Consider the following 20,039-nt stretch of genomic DNA (forward strand, 5'->3'; position numbering starts at 1 on the left):
TAATTTGAAGCTTGTAACTATTTGTCAACTGAATGAGACTTCTGGCTGCTCTTTCCAATGAGCTTTCATACACCGCTGTTTTTTTCCATTTTTAATTTCTTGTTAAGAATTAAGCCTAATTCACTGATTCTTCCATTTTCTGTACCCCTGTATGATAATAGGTATGTAAGTATAGTGGGGGGAAAAAGGCTGAGCACCGCAAAAAGAGGAAGGGCTGGAGGCAGGTAAAAAGTTGAATTATTTAATAGGCATAATGGCCAAACAAGTACAAATAGGTATCTATTTTTGAGCTTAAGGAGGTCTTCATCTTTTCATTTTTACTTCACTAAGGCTGTCTGCTCAATGCACACACCAACTGGAATTACCACAGTTTCATGCAAAGTTGTCTACCTTTGTGATAATGAATCTGCTACTTACCTCAATTCTGTTCTTTACTGTGACCTCACATAAATGTTACTTTCTCTTTCCAAAAAAGACTCCTTCCTCCTGGCCTACACCTAATATCATCATACACCCTGGATTACTCACAATCCTTGTACAATCTACTGAATTTTGGGGGGAAACTCTTAAAACCAGTACCCCAAACATCCCTCATTCTAATGGCAAACATTCCAATCTAACAGCCTCCAAACAATTACTCAAATTTTTATTTTTACTGTTGCTCTCTTTAGCAGGGGATATTAAACCCAACCCAGGCCTCCATCCCTTTTCAACTCTGTCCCACACCCCTGAGAAGGCCCCTTACAAATTCCATAAAGGGCTATCTGTCGCCCATATTAATATCCGTAGGCTCCTGCCCAAACTTGATGAACTAAGGGCACAGTGTCTTTTGCATCATTCTCACAGAAACATAGCTAAGTCCTAAAACCCTTGATGCAACTATTGCCATTCAGGGATATTCCATTTCTAGGAAAGATAGGTCTAAGAGAGGAGGAGGGGTGTTACTTTATATTAAAGAAACCTTACAATTTACACTGTTAAATTGCCCCCTAAGCTCACCCTCTTTTTAAATCCCAGTATGCAAAATGTGCCTCCCCTTCTCTAAGCCCATCATTATTGCTGGCATCTATGGTCCCCTAAAACCTCACTACAATCCATAACTGATATCACTCAGTTTCTTGGCTCAATTTCCTTTCTGAATGGGAAGAGTGAGCTGTTAGTTCTTGGGGTTTTCAACTTTAATTGGCTTGATCATAAAAATAGCAACATTCAGACACAACTCAAGTCACTAAACCTAAAGCAACTAATTTCCCAATCCACACGGACAAAACCTAAAATCTCACAACCATTCCTTGCTAGACTGAATTCTAACCTCTAGTCACAGAATCCAATCCTCTGGTATCCTACCAGCCATTTTTAGTGACCAGGCAATCGTTCAGGGTGCGCAAAATCGGGGGGCGTGCCCCCTGGGGTGGTGCTAGATTTTCTGGGGGGGATGGGGCGCGACAGTTAAAGAGGTCCCGCGCTCTCCCCCCAGGCATTTAAATTAAATGCCGGGGGACCGCGTGAGGCCTCTATAACACACTTCCTTCCTGTGCAGTGACGCGTCATCCAGGTAACTCGGTGTCAAATGACTCCGCGGGGTCACATGACACCACGTTACTATGGCAACATGATGTCACATGACCCTGCACGTCATTTGACGCTGGGGCTGAGCAGGGGGGGAGGCACAGAGGAGAGCAGGCAGGAGTACGCATGGGGAAAAGTTTGTGCACCCCTGCAATAGTGTACTGTGTAAGGAAATTCAGACCACCCAAATCAAGCCCTAAAGTTCTACTCAATTCAGAAACTTTAACCCACAACAGTTTCTGGCTGATCTTTTCAACTGCCTTTGGTACAGAATAAACTTGATACCTGACCCCGATTCTGTGCTTGATTATTTCCAAACAGAGTTCTTAAAACTCTATGACACTCATGCTCTGCAAAGCAGAATAAGAGTACGGGGGCCCACCTTCCATGGGTTACATCTGACCTTATTGCGGTTTACCACTTTAGAGATGCCTTTTGGAAAAGCTACAAAGTAACTGGCACTACCAAAGATCTTAATAAATACAGATGCCTGAGGAATACATGCATACGGCAAACAAGAAACGCAAAAAAAAGCCCAATGTTACTCTGACAATCTTCACCAGAATACATCAAATTCAGCAAATTTCTGGAAGGTCATCAACAATATAATCCAGCCATCTAGTCATCAACAACCATCTAATATCAATAAGGATGATATTACTCTGACAAGTCCCATTAACATTGCAAATGCATTCAATGAACACTTTGTGGGGTGTGCTACTTCCCTATTATCAAAGTGCAACCCGAACTACAAACATGAAGCTCAATCTGGCAGAACCCCTTTAGCCCAACCCTTTCCCACACTGCCCACAATTTTTACAATTTTCCCAGCATCTGAAGAGGAGATTACACATGCGCTCCTCTAATAAAAACTAAGCTGCCAATGAGGACCTGACCATCTGCAATCAAAGTTTCTATGACACGGTGCCCCAGCCATTGCTATACCGCTTCCCTAATCAACTCTATTTTGTCTACATGCAATATTCCTAAAACCTGGAAAACTGCCAGAGTTGTTCCTATCTTCAAAAGTGGTGACAAAAACACTATCTCAAACTACAGGCCAATCTCTCTTCTTCCAATACTATCCAAAGTCAAATGTGTCCACTTCCAATTAAGCGATTACTATACCAAGAAAAATTTGCTTAGCCAACGCCAATCTGGCTTTTGCCCAAAACACTCAACCGTAACAACCCTGCTAAAAGTTTGTAATGAGATCCTGTGCGGAATGGAACTGGAACTACATGCTGATGCAATATTCCTAGATTTTGCAAAGGATTTTGATACTGTTGATCATGTTATCTTGTTAAACAAGCTTCAGTGTTCTGGAATAGGGGAACACGCTTTAAACTGGTTTCACTCCTACCTATCAGGTAGATCCCAACATGTGTCTATCTCAGGCTCTAACTCCAACCCATTAGGTATCACTTGTAGTGTCTTTCAAGGCTCTGTTCTGGGGCCCCTACTCTTTTCAGTCATCATTAATAATCCAATTATAGCATGTATGCACATGTATGTGGATGACACAATCTTAGGCCTCGGCCATGTTACTTGCTTGCTGGCGGAGGCGCGCTGAGGCGCACTCCCGCTCAGCACTGAGCTCCTACAGCCGCAATTAGAGCGGCTTTAGTAGGGGCTAGACTACGCTTCCGCAAGCGCGCAGGGCCGGTCACGTGAGCGGTTTGCCCAATGAGGGCGAACCAGCTCCGTGACGTCACTGGCCCGCCCCCGTCCCGCCCCCATCCCGCCCCCATCCCGCCCCTGTCCTGCCCCTGTCCCGCCCCCTGACGGCGCGCTGGGCAAGCAACCGCAAGGCCAGGGAAAGCACCTGCTTTCCCTGAGCGTCAGCGCGCCTCAGCACGCCAGCGGGAGCCTGGCTGAGGCCTTATATGCACACAGCTCTAGCCTCTCTGATCTTGGACACAAACTGCAATCTGATTTTTCAAGACTTGAAAACTGAATTTAACAAAACAAACTGTTTTTAAACACTGACAAGACTGTAACAGTGGTATTTGGGGCCAAGCGTAAATTTCTAAAGCTACGAATGACAGAACTACAAGTCAGAACCAACTCTAACAGCATTCTAGCCCCTGTCACTATTTTTATATATTTGGGCATATGGTTTGACTCCCATTTAACATTGGGTTGCACATTGATACCCTGACATCAAAAACCTATGCCAAACTAGGTGTACTTTATAGCAGTGGTGCGCAAAGTGGGGGGCGCGAGACTTCGTTGGAGGGTGCAGCAGGTTACAGAGGCCCTGCGCTGAGAGTAGGAGGCCTCTGTAACTCACTTAGCAGGTTTTAGTCCAGATGTCTGGACGCGGGGTCATGTGACGTGATGTCATACGACCCCGCAGCATCAAATGACGCCCATCGCCATGGCAATGCGGTGTCAAATGATTCTGCGATGTCATGTGACTTGACGTCACATGACCCTGCGGCGTAATTTGACGTCACATTTGAGCAGCTGTAATTCTGGGGAATTCTGGGAAATGACATGCAAATGAACACACCATGTCACCTTTTGCCTGAAATCCATTTTTACACTTAGAAGGGTTCCATGTAAAAAGGGATTTCAGGCAAAAGGTGTGTTCATTTGCATGTCATTTTCCAAAATCCCTTGCCACAGTTGAAGCACTGTATGCTAGGTGATAATGGTGAAAGGCAGGGTTGCAGTCCTGCCTAAGACATGTGAATGTGCTCACAAGTGATCTTTTTATTTGCTATAGAGTATGTTATACAGTGGAGTTTTTTTGTCGCCTTTTTCACCCACCATACTTTATATAAAGAATGGTAAACCTATCCAGCTTTAAATTTGCAGGGCTAGTGCAACCAGCCTCACACTGATGAGACCCAAAAGGTTAAAACAGCTGTCTGTGAGTGGTTTCATTGGCTTTGCATTTAATCCCATGCTGTGCTTAAAAGCTGTGTGAATGGTGAGCATTACCTTAAAGGGTTCTATGTAAAAATGGATTTAAGGCAAAAGGTGACATGGTGTGCTCATTTGCATATAATTTTCCAGAATCCCTTGCCACAGTGAAAGCACTGTATGCTAGGGGATAATGGTGAAAGGCAGGGTTACAGGCATGTGAATGTGCTCACAAGTGATCTTTTTATTTGTTATATATATGTGTGTGTGTGTGTGTGTGTGTGTGTGTGTGTGTGTGTGTGTGTGTGTGTGTGTGTGTGTGTGTGTGTGTGTGTGTGTGTGTGTGTGTGTGTGTGTGTGTCAATTGACAATTCATCTTCATTTACATACTGTATCTGTAAGCTGGCATAAAAAATGATGCATGATGTGTTGAGTTATTTAAGAATTGATTTTTTTTAATTATATGGACAGTACTGATAATGATGATCACATTGGTCCTTTATCTCATGAAAAAAAAATTATAATCATAACAAAGTGCAGTTAGAGTGGTACTTTTTTGAACCAACAAATAAACCTAACCTCTGCCATTGGAAGTTGTGGCATATGTTGTGATTATTTACTATATACCATGCCAATATTACAATTGAATTAAAGCAAAGTCTATGGTATGTTCTGCTATAACTGGGGCTTATCGTAGGTATGCTCTACTTATGAACAGAAAACTTTAGATCGCATCAGACTAGTGGTTGGACCAAGGGAAGGTGGAAACAATACAGTAATATGGGTGTGAAATGCTGGCTCCTGAAGTACCAAGGGTACATTGAAGCAGTAATCATTATTGTTATCTCAATGTAATCATGTTTGTAAACTGCTGTTCAGTAAACTATTGTGAAATAAATTGTACATATGGATCCTGTAAAATGTGTATTTATTTTGTTTAACTTTTTTGTTATAGGGATGCAGATCTCTTCTTGCTAGATACACAGAGGGTTCATGCATTTAATGTTGGCTGGCTTGTGTTTGACATTACTGTAACCAGCAACCATTGGGTGATTAATCCACAGAACAATTTGGGACTACAGCTGTGTGCTGAGACAGGGGATGGTAAGTTGCATATTATGTAATCATCTCATCATTACATTTGTTTGCATTTCTATGCATATAATACATGTTTTATGTTTGTTGTCCATTGTGTGAAAATATCAAAATACTGTTAAGTAAAACTAAGCAATTGATAATAATACTACCATTTTCAAACGACTTACATTAGAAACACTTCCACAACGGATTGAAGTTTTACATTTTAAAATGTATGTTTTTTATACTATGAAAATTATTATTGTGAATGTATTTGACAGTTTTTTTTGTTTAAAACTGAGACCCACAAATCACACTCCAAGAGACACAATGACAAATAGCATTGTGCCTTCAGTCTATTTTCACCAAAGTCCCATATGTCATGTATTGCTTCCAATGTTGCAGCAAATAGAGATGAAATATAAACCAGCACTAAAAACACCAGAATTGCACATTTTTCTGTAGCATATGGCCAGGATAAAGAGCAAAGGCAATTTACATATCCATTTTGGACAGAGGAACTGGAAAAGCTGTTACAATAAATTTCTTAGAAAATGGAGCCATATGTGAGGCTTCATTTACATAAAGAATTTACAACCACTCCCAGTCTGATGTAATGCATCATTGTAGAAGTTTAATGCACATAAAAAATAAAAATGTCAGTTTAATAAAGAGATGATGTTTTAATTATGATATTGCCTGCTGCTTTGCTTATAAAACATGTGGTTCCTATTGAGGTGGTGGGTGTTCCGGTTACCTTACTCTTACCTATTGTTGTGTCCTGTATGTACAAGCAAGAGATAGGACACTGACAACCCAACACCAAAGAGATTCAGGAGTCAGACTCCCAGCACAAGACAGCATAAAATATCTGGTAGGGAATACAGGATAACATTGTATTCAATGTAAATATAAAAACAAAATACCAGGAAGGATGAACAAGGTAAAAGGTGAGCAATACAATATAAAAATTATCATTTTAAGGCATTAAAATAAAAGATACTAGATTGTGGATTACAGGGACCCTTACAGGAAATCATGTGCAAAAATAGATACCTCACATTACAGTATTTCAAATAATGAACTGTTCTCCCTTTCTATTATGGAACTCTTTTAAAATCTCTATTTACACTACATAGTTCACATTTGCATTGTATCTGGGCTGGTTTTATTTAGTTTTAAACTGTTTTGCTTTTGCTTTTCCTTCGGGAACATTCTCTGCCTTTAAATTTCCCCAGTACAACGTATTGATATAAATATGAGTCCTGTAAAACCATTCCAGTGACACTGTGAAGTACATGATATGGTATGGAAGTCAGAAGACCAGGGGACCATGTGTTGTACAAAGATTTAAGGTGTCTTCCAGCCACACATGCAGGGAACCAATCGGTAGATTTCTGTGCCATGTGAATATGATCACTTTTGAACATACGCTCAGACACATTCTAAATTTTATAAGAAGTCATGTCATATGCTGACTCCACTTCTGAGTATTTTTGTAGAGAAGAGAAAGATAGTTTATTTTGTGCCTAGAGACATAATTTGTTGCAGGATTACTATATAATTATACTATTCTAGGTTGCTAAATGTAATTATCGCGGGAAGCAGGCTCCTCCAAGCTAAAATTAAATTGGTTCAGTTTCAGAGATCCCCGCTTCACATCGAGAAGAAGAAAAAAAACAATAGGCGGACTACACCTTTAGTATTGTAGATACACAAGTATTAAAACCCAATGCGGAGTAAATGTATAGGATAGATATTGTGTACAAAATTAAATAGATTTCACTGATTGGGTAATAAAAAAAGAACACATTAGCACATTCACGTGTATGAGACAGGTCCACAAACCTGTCTTTCCCCTTAATTGAACTGCATACAGGGCTTCCAATGCAGTATAGGATTCTGGGTAATGACATGTAAATGAGCACTCACAGTGTGTAACTTTTTGTTTCTTATCCACTTTAACATGCATCCCTATAAGCTTATACCTGATGTTTTTTTTACAGTTTTTAATGAAAAGTCTGGGTTAAAAAAGTGCATGGCCAGTAAACAGAAAGCTGTTTTGGCCTTTTGCATCTCATCAGTGTGAGGATGGCTACTGGCTTTGCATTGTGAAGCTGGTCATACAGATGCAGCGGCCATTATTTTAAGGCATCACGGTGCCGTTTTCGTGTGCGCTGCTGTACTTCATGCGGTATGAACGCGGCCAATCGCCCCAGGAACACGTGTTTATCGCGGTTGCTTTGTTTGAATTTAATGGATTGTGTGAAATTATATGCAATAAAATGAATGAATTGCAATGTGTACAGTACTGTGCTACTGTGTCAATTTCAGGTGTTTAAAAGCCAGAACACTAAAATGCCATTTTATGCACTCGCCTGCATTCGCGTCATAAGGCGGTACGGATGGAAGTAATCCCGCGCCATGACATGGGTATTCCGAGGTATACACCGCGTGATTTGTGAAAATAACGCCGCTGCATCTGTAGCTACAAACAGGGCCACAAACTTGCCTTACCCTATAATCACACAGAATACCGTTCCACAGTAGCAAAGGATTCTGGGTAATGACATGCCAATGAACACTCAAAGTGACACACTGTTTTACAACATTACAATACAATTTTTGTACAGTGAACATAATAAACATACTGTAACAATGGTGGGGCACTTCTGATTCCTGGAGTCCTGCCACAGATGTACAGCTGCAGCTGACAGATTTAGACCACTTGCCTTGAGAACTCTGCACTAAAACTCATCCAATGCTGCGAGATTTCTGAAGCACGCTGCGAGATTTCTGCAGTCATACTAATGTCCCATTGGATTAACATAGCGGGGGTCCGTGCATTTAAATGGGACTCACGCTGTGTGAATTCTACCGGGCTGCGAGTCTCATTCGAACGCATGGACCCCCCGCTGTGTTAATCCGAGGGGTCATTACAGCCTCTGTGGACAATCTCACGATTGGTAAGTGGCAAGTGGTCCAAAACCAGCAGCTGCATCTGTACAGCAATAGAAAGATTGTAGGCATAGATAGAAGAGAAACAAATAAGGCAACTTACATGGAATTTTCAATATAGAGAAACATTTTTACTATGGTACAGTATGTGGGATCAATGTTTTGGTCACACACTTGGAACTTTTCAAGACCTTAAAAAATCTCCAAGAGGGCAACTGAAACATTGATCGCACTTATAATTATTTTTTCCCCACTAAATTAAAAAGTCCATGGGCTTGCTGCATGTTTTCTCATATATGAAGGGAACATGATAATACAGAACGGATAAAGGCATCAAACATAAATGTAATGTAACGGGTGTATCCCTCTGACCAGATACCAACAAACAATAAAATAAACAGATATTGTTCCAATACTAGTATACTGCCTGCATGGGACATCTCATAAACATGTTACAGCTCCAAATGTTATAAGTGAAATGCTCTTTAGCAAGGAATGTGAGAATAATGGTCCCTGCACTGCCACATGCAAACGAGCACACCGCCTCGCGCACTCCTGCAGCCCAAGCGATTTTTGAACTTGGCTGCAGGAGATTGTAGAGGTGTGGCGGGGGCGTCACAAAGCTTTTTCGCCCTCATTGGCTGAACCGCCTGAAAATACAAAATGTATTGTATTTTCAAAACGATGCCGCGTCAACACGCCTCTCCGCCTCTACGCGTGCAGGCATGGGGGTAGCTCTCATAAGAAAACACAGCAGAGTGGTTGCCAGGCGACGCCAGCACCATAATCCCAGCCATAGATAAAATGAGCCGACCCAAGCCATGTTACTAAAAAAAAAAAACACTTAAATTGTAATGTTTATCTGTTTTAAAAATGTTGGAATATGTAAGTATTTAGACGTATTTGTATTTACATTGTATACCGTTTAATAAAGTTTTTTTTCATGTGATTTTGATTACATCAGGCTGAGGTTCTGAGAAATTTCATGGATGAAAAGGGGGGCTCGGCATAAAAAGTTTGCTCACCCCTGTAAGTGTGTACCAGAGCATAGTGTAGTTTAGTGAGTCTTAGTTGAGCAGGTGAGATTACAGAAGGGTTTTGAAGGTGCCTGGCAGACATTTACAGAGATGGAGTTCCTGAGGAAGTGTGCAGCATATGAGAAGGGTTGTAGGCATGAGGGGTCTTCAGTGACATAGGGGTAGAGAGGATTTAGGCCTTGGCAGAGCATAGAGAAAGTGAGTGTCAATAGAATAAAGCTGGCGAAAGAATAACACTGAGATATAAAGAGTGGCAGAGGAGTTGAGTGCCTTGGAACTGAGAAAAATAATCCACCGTTCTCCTAGCTCACAATTTTTGTTTTTCTGTGCCTCAAAAGCCTTTTTTTTAGGATTAAAGTGTATAATTTAATTGATAAATACATGTCTTCTTATGTTGTATGTGTAACACCGTTCCCCCCCTAATCTCATATAGGGACCAATACTGGGGATCAACACGCATTACCAGGTGTATGGTGCTATACCTGTAGGCTGCAAGAGTCGTCTGCTCAGGTGGTTATGAGACTTGACAGGATAGGCTTAGGTGGATCTCTATATTCTTCTTCTCTGGTGTTTCAGCGCCTCCAGCTTTGATGGAACCCAGGGTGTATTTGTGTCAGCCCCCATCCCCGCACTCCTTACCCCTCCTGCCCAAGAACTGACACCAGGCAGAGGTATAGTTGACAGGATATATTGTAGTGTATTCTTGCAGCAGTTCTTCTTTGCAGCATGGTCTCTCTGAAGTCCCAGGACTTCTAGATGGTGCTGTCTGGTAGTGTGGGGCCTTGGGTCTTGCTGTTCTCTAGGCCTCTTGGACCTAGAGTGGGACAGCTCATCCTCGCGATGGGAGAGACTTACAGCCCTTCCTCTCTCCTTGGGGAGCAGAGGCAGACTCATCTAACTTTGATGCTCCTCCTTGGAAAACTCTGGAAGGGGCGGGCTCATGGACTGTACCCACCTCTAATGGGCTGTACACAGGCCATGAGTCAGCACCTCTATTCCTTCTCTTTCCAGAATAGCAGAGGGGGGGTCACTGGCCCATAGATTAACCTGCTACTGCCTGGAACTTAACAGGACTTACATTGCAGATATACTATGTGGAGGAAAGAAAGGTATGATAGGACATACCCTATTATACATGTTTTATATCTGAGTTAGAAAGTCAGTGGTAAGTGATCCCTACAGTATATTATGTGCATGAAATGTGAGCTCTACACTTTATAACATTCTACCTTTTTGTTATTATGGACTATGATATAGTATGTAAAACATTGATTTGTGTTGAAGGTATCTTAATTTATACAAACTTAATAAACATGTAAGAAAAAAAAAAAAAAAAACATACTCAGCTTATAGTTTTTCAGGAAATATGCTTTGAGAATTCTTGACAAAATCTTTGTGAAATCAAGTTTTCCATTGCCAAAAAACCTCTGGCACTATATTGTTGAATGGGCCCTCCTGTAATTGCAAACATGCTCTTTGGCAACATCTTCTTATTTCATCCTTGTCCCTTAACACAAAAAGAGTTAAAGGTGTTGTTCTTGGGACCTTCCTTAAAAATTGGCCCCCAGCCCTTGTACTCCTCATGGTTTCTATTTATGAGTTGTCATCACCACCTTTAGTTTTAGAATTTGGCAATCCACTGCTCCATAAAAGAAAAACATCTGGGTCTTCTACAGTATGTCTTAAGGCTAATGAAGGAATCTCACGTTATGAAACCTATTTTACTTCATTTTCATAGACTCACAAGCAAAACAATTTATTTCAATGTATATTGGCAAAGAACTTTGAGCCAGAGGACACATGTCCCTAATATAACGCATCTAGGAGCTATTAGCATATTAAGTTATTAATGTCAGTCATTAATTAAGCTAACATTTAATCTAAAGATTTTAAAATCTAATAAGAGGTGGGAAAAAAATAAAGGAAACAAATACAGGTCATGAAGTTAAATCCCTATTGCTTCTCCAATGGGTACAACAACCTTCCCCAGGAGTCAAAATCACAGCTGACAAGATGAATTTTATGAAGTACATATAAAAAAAAAGTATATACTATATGTTAAATATAATTTTAATTGTTTTCATTACAACATTTAAATAACACTTCAGAATTTCTACAGCTGTGGAAATTGAGATGTCGTGGTTCTTATTGACTTATGGAGACGGAGTGTAAGATTAATTAAACTCCAACATTTCCTGAAAAAAAAATACTGAAAAAATTCATACTGAAATAATCCATACTGAATTTGGGTGATATTTTTCTGCACTTATTGATGCACAATACATTTAGTCAGCAACTGTATTTACAGTACATGCGTTGTTTTATCTTTTGTAGTTGACATGCTCATGTGGCCATGAATATTAAAGCTACAGTATGTCCCTAAACTATTGTGTGACACAATGGAATAATGACATTATTTAAAGAACAACATTATTTAGTTAACACAATGTAATCATATAATCATATTGACCTTTGTGACAATATTGCTGAGGATACAGTAATATCTCTAAGGTCATCTTTGCTCCTGCAGCTGACAGAAAGCAGCAATGTAGAGGGTTGCAGTTAGTAAGCCTTAGCATGGAGGGGAGGCTGTCCTAAGAAAAAATATACACCATGTTTGGGTTCAGTCATTAGATATGAAGTTAAAAAGTAGAAAAGGTGGTGTAGCAAACCAGGTAGTGTTTTAAGTTTTCAGTGATAAGCTTTGAAATCCAAGTTCTCTTTATGTAAGAAGGCATAATGTTATATCTAATTAATAAGACATTACTCTGAAAATTGAGTTACAGAAAAATGTAGTATTAGTATTGTCATTATTTATTTATAACACACCGACCTATTCTCTAGAGCAGTACAATAGGGTTGGAGGATGAAAACAATAAAATATTAAACATTAACGTACATTATTACAGAAGGTAAGAAGGGACCTGCTCCAATAAACTTGTAATCTATAAGAAAGGGTAAGTGGAAACATAAAGTACAGGAGGATAAGAAGGTTGGTGTGTTTCTGATAGCTGCATGTTATGTGAAGGAGTTGGCATTGGGTGAAAAGTAAGTGGGATTCTGCGAAGACAAAGCTGTGAGAGCAGGAAAAGTGTGAAGAAGGAAATGCTTCAATAAACATATGAAATATTTTACCCACTAGAAAATTTAGAAACTTTAACCCACAACAGTTTCTGGCTGGTCTTTGCAACTGCCTTTTGTACAGAATCAACTTGATACTTTACCTGACCCCGATTCTGCGCTTGATTATTTCCAAACAGAGTTCTTAAAACTCTATGACACTCATGCTCTGCTAAGCAGAATAAGAGTACGGGGGGCCACCTTCCGTGGGTTACAACTGACCTTATAGCGCTCTATCATTTCAGGGATGCCTTGTGGAAAAGCTACAAAGTAACTGGACTACCAAGGATCTTAATAACTACAGATGCCTGCGGGATATGTGTACAAGGCAAACAAGACATGCAAAAGCATAATATTACTCTGACAATCTTCACCAGAATACATCAAACCCAGCTAACTTCTGGAAGGTTATCCACAATATATTCCAGCCTTCTAGCCATCAACAACCAAGTAATATCACTAAGGAGGATATTATTTTGACAAATTCCACTGACATTGCAAATGCATTCAATGATTACTTTGTGGGGTGTGCTACTAGCTTATTAGCGAAACGCAACCCAAACCACAAACATGAACCTCATTCTGAGAGTACCACTATAGCCCCACCCTCTCCCAACACTGCTCACAATTTTCAATTTGTCCCAGTATCCGATGAGGAGATTACTCAAGCGCTCCCCAAACTAAAACTAAACAGACAATGTGGACTTAACTTACTGCAATCTAAATTCCTAAGACTTGGTGCCCCAGCCATTGCCAAACCATTTGCTTCCCTAGTCAACTCTATTCTGTCTGGAGGCCATATCCCTAAGAAAACTGCCAGAGTTGTCCCAATCTTCAAAAGTGGGGACAAAAACACTGTCTCAAACTACAGGCCAACCACTCTTCTCCAATACTATCCAAAGACATGGAAAAATGTGTTCACTCCCAATTAAGCGATTACTATACCAAGACAAATTTCCATCACCAATTCCAATCTGGTAGGGGGGCGGTAACAAAGTGCATTACTAAATGAAGGGCATATATGTAAACCCCTCATTTAGTCCATATGGGCTGAGAGTCTTTAATTTATAAATCCATTCAGCCTCTCGCTTAAGCAACCTATTGTCCATATTACCACCCCTCATGCTGGCGTTGATGTGATCTATGCCCATGAAGGTGAGACATTTAATGTCTCCATGATAAAAATTATTGACGTGGCGAGATACTGGTGTATCCAGTTTGTTTTTGATAGCATTAATATGCTCTAGCACACGTCTTTGAAATTCCCTGATGGTCTTGCCAACATATCTATGTCCACAATCACAAGTAATCAGGTATATGACATTGGTGGTCTTGCAGTAGATACTGTATATTGTCTAATATCATATTGTATAGATTTGTCGATATTGAAAAAATTCTTGGCGGGTGTGATATATTCACAGGCTTTGCAGTTTTTACACTGGTACATACCCTTCAATGATGATCTCAACCAAGTCTGATTGTTTTAACGTTGGTAATGACTATGAATTAAACCATCACGTAAATTTGCTGATCTCCGACTTGTTATACTCGGTGTATCATTCAATACTTTTTTTAGATCTTCATCAGACTTCAAAATGTGCCAGTTTCTGGAAAAAATAGACCTAATTTGTTTCCACCTATAATTATAATTCCAATGCATCGAATTACAGTACTGGTTGGTCTAATAGAAGGTGCCAACAGGTGGTCTCTCTCACTCTTTAGTGCTTTGTTATAGGCAAACTTTAGAGTTCCCATAGAGTAACCACGGTTCAAAAATCTCTTTTGGAGATCTATCGCCTGAACACGGAATTCTTGTTGCGTCGAACAGTTACGTCTTAGGCGTAAATACTGCCCTATAGGGATCCCCTTAATAAGGGAAGGTGGATGATGGCTAGTCGCTACCAGAAGGCTATTAGTTGATGCCTGTTTCCGAAACACTGTAGTCTGAATAGCATTGTCTGAATCTTTACTGATTTTTAAGTCGAGGAAGGTGATCTCTTTGACACTGTACTCAATGGTCAATTTAAGATTAAGGTGATTAGAGTTCAATATGTCAACAAATTCCATCAGTATTGATAATGATCCATTCCAAATGAGCAGGATGTCATCAATGTACCTTAGCCAAAGTTCGATGTAATCTGTGTAAATCTTTAGATCGTAAGTGAACCCATGTTGGTCCTCCCACCAGCCCAGGTACAAATTAGCATATGTAATGCTAATTTCCCCCCCACACCCGCTATGAATGATGTATCAATCATTGTTAGTCATCCATGGTGACTTTAGATTAGCATGGATATCATATCCATTTCTCTGTCTTTTTTAGCTTCAAGTTTATTATTATTCTGCTTCCATGGTTTTGGTATCCGTGTTGGTAATTATTTTAAATATACAATTCTTCTATTATATTTTTTACTTTAACAGTTCACTTTTTAATGACATGTATTTGACACCATGGGTTGTAATTTCGTTATAAACACATACTAACAGAAACAAACATTGCGATTGGAGCAGGGCTTCTATGACAACCCTGCATGCTATATCAAGCCAGTCCCGCCCTGTATGTCAATCATCTTCCCCTGACGAAGCTCCGTTTCAGGAGGGAAACGCGTAGGGCGTAATGACGCAGTGACGTCTTCACTGAGGAGGGTCTGGTAACTGTCGCTGGCAACTTTTTCCTCCGTGGTGGCTACATTGTGAATATGTTTGCATTTGATACTGTGGGATCTTTCCCCTTTTAGGCACCACCATGTGCATATACAGTATGAGATTGTGGGATGCATATGCTTGCTGGCTTAGACTATGTCATGCTTACTGTTAGAATAATATACAGCCGTGTACACATTTTGTGATTGCATTAGCAGTCAACTTTTATTCTGGCTATATTAGCAGTTGGATAATGAGGGAGGTTGTTTTTCCCCTGTGAGACATTACTGCGAGTATATATGAGATTGCAGTATACGTTTGTCTGCAACTCATATATTGTTATACACATAGCTATGCACAATTCCTATGATCATAGTAGCAGCTAATTTCCTTCTTGCTACACTAGCAGTTTCCATGACAGGCTGTGTGCCCTATTAATGCAGATTAGAGAAAAGGTGATTACCAATAAACTTTTATAATTTTTTGTTATTCAAGTATTGATACTGGTTCTTCATCTTATCTTGCACATTATATGCATTTTATTGGTCTAGGTGTGCTGTTGTTGACCCACACAGGATTAATCCACTTACCACCAACCAAAGATTGCACAAAGCTGACCAGCATCACTGTAGACTTTCATCATTTAGGTGTTAGGAGTAATATTAAGCAGTGATGTTGGAGCTGTGTCATGGTTAGCATGGCGTTTATATCTAGCTTAGCCTTTACCATGTGGCTATTACGTTACCATTTATGTCTGCGGTTTGATTTACACATTGCAATATTTGGTTGGTTTTCAGGTATGCTGTGTGAGGGTCAACATCTTATTACACAAGGAGCACATCTACACCAATTTAAGTAGTTACACCCATTAGGATTAGTTGCCCTACATATAGTTAGGTTCTACAGGTGGATTGATTGCCAATTTAATTCTAGGAGTTGTCTAAGACTGTATTATTCAACACTAGGCTATACACCTGATAGTCAGCTTCACTAGTACCAGACCTACTCCTACTTATTTTAATTAACTTTAGGTTATATTATTATTATTTTTTCACGATTCATGTCTATTATATATGTGTAATTTTTAAATTATTATAATAAATGTTAGGTTTTAATAGCCCAGGAGTGCATCTATTAGTGGGCTTCTAGCTAGGAAGGGGGTTGGTAACACATCCCTCTCTCTAATTTTGGTAATAGAAGTGAAAATCAGCTGCACAGCAAGAGATGCAGGTACAGGGGGAATGAATAAGGTAACAATCTCAAGGCCATTGAAATTGTCTGACTTTTTCTGATGATGTTAACCCTGCTCGCTTAATGAAAAGGGGCAGTGAAGGGTAAATATATTGGGGTTACGCTCTTAGGGGCTGCCTTTGCTGGACTTGTTACATATTAATGAAGGGAAGATGCATAAATATACTATGATAAGGATATTATTAAACACAATAATCAGAAAAAAATATAATTTTTTTTATTGTGATTGCTGAGGTTTTGAGTCATAGCATGTATTGTCATTAAACCCTATTGTGTAAATTGTGGCATAGTCTTTTATATTGTCTATCATGGCCAGACACAGGCATCATTATTCTCCACATACTTAGGGGACAACTACATTATGGTTAAATCAAAATGTCTGATTTCAGGAAAGTAATACTGTATGAGCATTTTATTTGATTTTATGTCATGTGCATACTGTTAATCATGTGGTACATCACCTTTCTCCTTAACACACTCTCTTATATTTCTACTATCTACTTGGGACAATAGAAAGGGTATCCTACTGCATACCACTGAGGGATCCTAGCTATCCTTTTTCTTTTATTAACTGTTAATTTATTTCAGAATCTTTTCACATATGAAATAATAAAAATAAACGGGAAGGGATACAGAAAAAAGATGGGAGAGGAAGGATGGTATGGTACACATATCGGTACATTCAAGTTTTCTAGTTATACAATCAATTAAAGGGAAGGATGGTCCCAGGGGGGGCCTTGGCGGAGCACTACCGAAGAGAAGGAGGGGGCTGCAACCAGTTAGGAATAAAAACGCTTTATTAAGTGGTCAAACAAAAGTACATGGTCACTTTGACGCGTTTCGGGACCTGCGTCCCTTTATCAGGTCCCGAAACGCGTCAAAGTGACCATGTACTTTTGTTTGACCACTTAATAAAGCGTTTTTATTCCTAACTGGTTGCAGCCCCCTCCTTCTCTTCGGTAGTGCTCCGCCAAGGCCCCCCCTGGGACCATCCTTCCCTCTGCTATGCTGGACGTGATGCACCCATTCAACAAGGACAGAGCTGTGCTGAAAGAGGGAGATTTCAGTTTCATGGACTGATATGGTATGTACATTTTGGTTTTGCTGGGGCTTGTTTGGGACCTTTATGGTATATATGGAGATCTGAGCCAGCCACACAGCGTCAACAGTACACATATACCACTGCATTCATTGCTAATTTGAGTCTCCCTAACACTTATCATTGCTCTCATATACCTTGTTCAAGACTTATACCTCATTATATATACCTATCCCTGGGACAGCTGAGACCCGACTTTGGGAGAATATCCCACACCCACCATACAATCAATTAAAACATGCAAACAGCTTCACATTATCCATGTACACAACTGAACTCCAGCACAATATAGACATGTTCTATTATATATTGAGCATTGGGTCATCATGGTCCTCATCTGAGGAATAGGAGTAAATAGAATCTATCTAGGGGTCCAAATATCCCCAAATATGTCTTGGGTTCCATTAAGAATACTAGAGAGTTTTGCCATTAATATGACAGTAACTATTTGTGGGAGTTGTGTTTGCCTCCAATAATTAGCTATGTACATTTAAAGGTGTTTAGAATATTAGAGAATAGTGATTGAGCATTCTTGGTAGTATGCGGGATGGGCGTATTCAAAAGAGCAATGCAAGTGTCCTGAGGAATTCTTACTTTTAATATCTAATTTATAATTTTGAATATTATTATACACGTCCACATTATACAGATGCAGCCACCAGTATCTGAACTCTTGCCTTGTAAAATCTGGAGCAATCTCCCAGTAATGCTGCAACATTTCTGTGAGATTCTGTAGCCAGAATAATGGTCCATCGAATTAACACAGCGGGGGTTCGTGCAGAATGGGACCTTCAGAGACCCCCACTGTGCTAATCCGATAGGCCATAAGTCTGTCTGCAGAAATCTCACAGAAATGTTGCAGCATTACTGGGAGATTGCCCCAGAATTTCCAAGGCAAGTGTTTGGATACTTGTGGCAGCACCTGTATGTACTCTAACATTGTGTCAATCTCCCCCCAATTCCTCTAACAAGTGTTGGAAACTGTAAGAAAGATTACATGTAATCTTTCTGGTACCAGGTACCACCTCAACAAAATCTGTAGCTATTTTCCATGATATTTGTACAAATTGAAGTTTTAGCTCTCTTGGCAGAGATTGAATGCCATGAGTCAAGTGGAATTTCTAAGCTTATTTGTTTCTCCCATTGCCACATGTTGTCATGGGAGACTCCTGTGGCGGGTAGGATCTCGGTGGCCGGAACAGCACGAGCGTAGTAGGGGTCACAAGCAGGGGTCCGAGGCAGGCGACAGGTAGCGAAGTCAGGTAACAAGCAGGGGTCCGAGGCAGGCGGCAGGTAGCGAAGTCAGGTAACAAGCAGGGGTCTGAGGCAGGCGGCAGGTAGCGAAGTCAGGTAACAAGCAGAGGTTGGCAACGAGGAGACTGGAACAGGACAGGCGGGGCAGGACAGGGACTGAGAACAAGGAGCAGGGACTGAGACCGGGGAGCAGGAACAAACAGGGACAAGCCAGATTACTAGCAAGGGCTTTTACTGTGAACAGACTCAGATACAGGTACAGGAACTGAAGGAGTCTGACTTCAAGCAAAGGCAAAAGCAACAGACAGGAAGCAGAGCTATAAAGGACAGAGACAGGAGCAACAAGAATACAGACAGGCAGACCGAGGAACCCAGAGGAAACAGAAGACAGCAGCACACCCAGTGGACAAAGAAGAACTATGGCTAAGCAGGAGGTCTAGGCGATCCTGACATTACTCCCCCCTCTCAAGAGCATTCTCTGGATGATCCTCCAGGCTCTTCCCGGAGGCCTTGATAAAAAGAGGACTCAAGGTGACCCACCTCTGGTGGTTTGTCAGCGGGCAGAGGGTACTCCACAGGTACATTGGGTGCTGCAAGGAACATAAATGCAGGGGCAGAGACATCAGAAAAGTGGGCATCAAAGACGGGTGCAGCCTTTCTACATGAGTCAGTGGGGGCACAGAGTTCACTCTTTGTGACCAATATATCTCTTTTAGTTTTGGAATCTGGAACTTCCCAATGGATACGTTCAACTCCATTGCAGAGGCATGGACATCAGGAATGTGGGCATCAAGGACGGTTGCAGACTTTTCACATGGGTAGGTGGGAACATAGAATTCACGCTCCATGGTCTCCTTTTGTGACTGCCGTTGTGGTATCACCTAAAATCTCATTAAGACCAGCTATTTGATTTTTCAGCTCTTGAAGCAGTCCTTCTGCACTTCTTTTCACACTCAATGCAGTTGTCAGTTCGGCTTCTTTGGAGTTGCGTCGCAACTCCATATCTCCCAGCTGACTCAGAGTAAAACTTAAATATATTTCATCTTCTTCATTTCTGAACTGCAGCTGCCGGTACTCCTCCCGGGCATTGTCCAGCTCCAGCTGCAGCCAGACCTTATCACGGGCTGTGTGGTCCAATAATTTGCAGGCATCGGCCATTT

At 40.6% G+C, this 20,039-nt stretch overlaps 1 protein-coding gene across 2 annotated transcripts in view; it reads left to right on the top strand.

Moving 5' to 3' along the window:
* BMP5 (bone morphogenetic protein 5) overlaps window positions 1-20,039 on the top strand; it is a 177,239-nt gene that overhangs the window by 122,290 nt on the left and 34,910 nt on the right. For both annotated transcript variants that reach the window (XM_075598158.1, XM_075598157.1), the window contains exon 3: window positions 5,396-5,544. In XM_075598158.1, the coding sequence (XP_075454273.1) occupies window positions 5,396-5,544 (149 nt within the window). The remainder of the gene's footprint in view (window positions 1-5,395; window positions 5,545-20,039) is intronic.

This window comes from Ascaphus truei, chromosome 4 (genome assembly GCF_040206685.1).
Source record: "Ascaphus truei isolate aAscTru1 chromosome 4, aAscTru1.hap1, whole genome shotgun sequence".
Classification (NCBI taxonomy): Eukaryota; Metazoa; Chordata; class Amphibia; order Anura; family Ascaphidae; genus Ascaphus; species Ascaphus truei.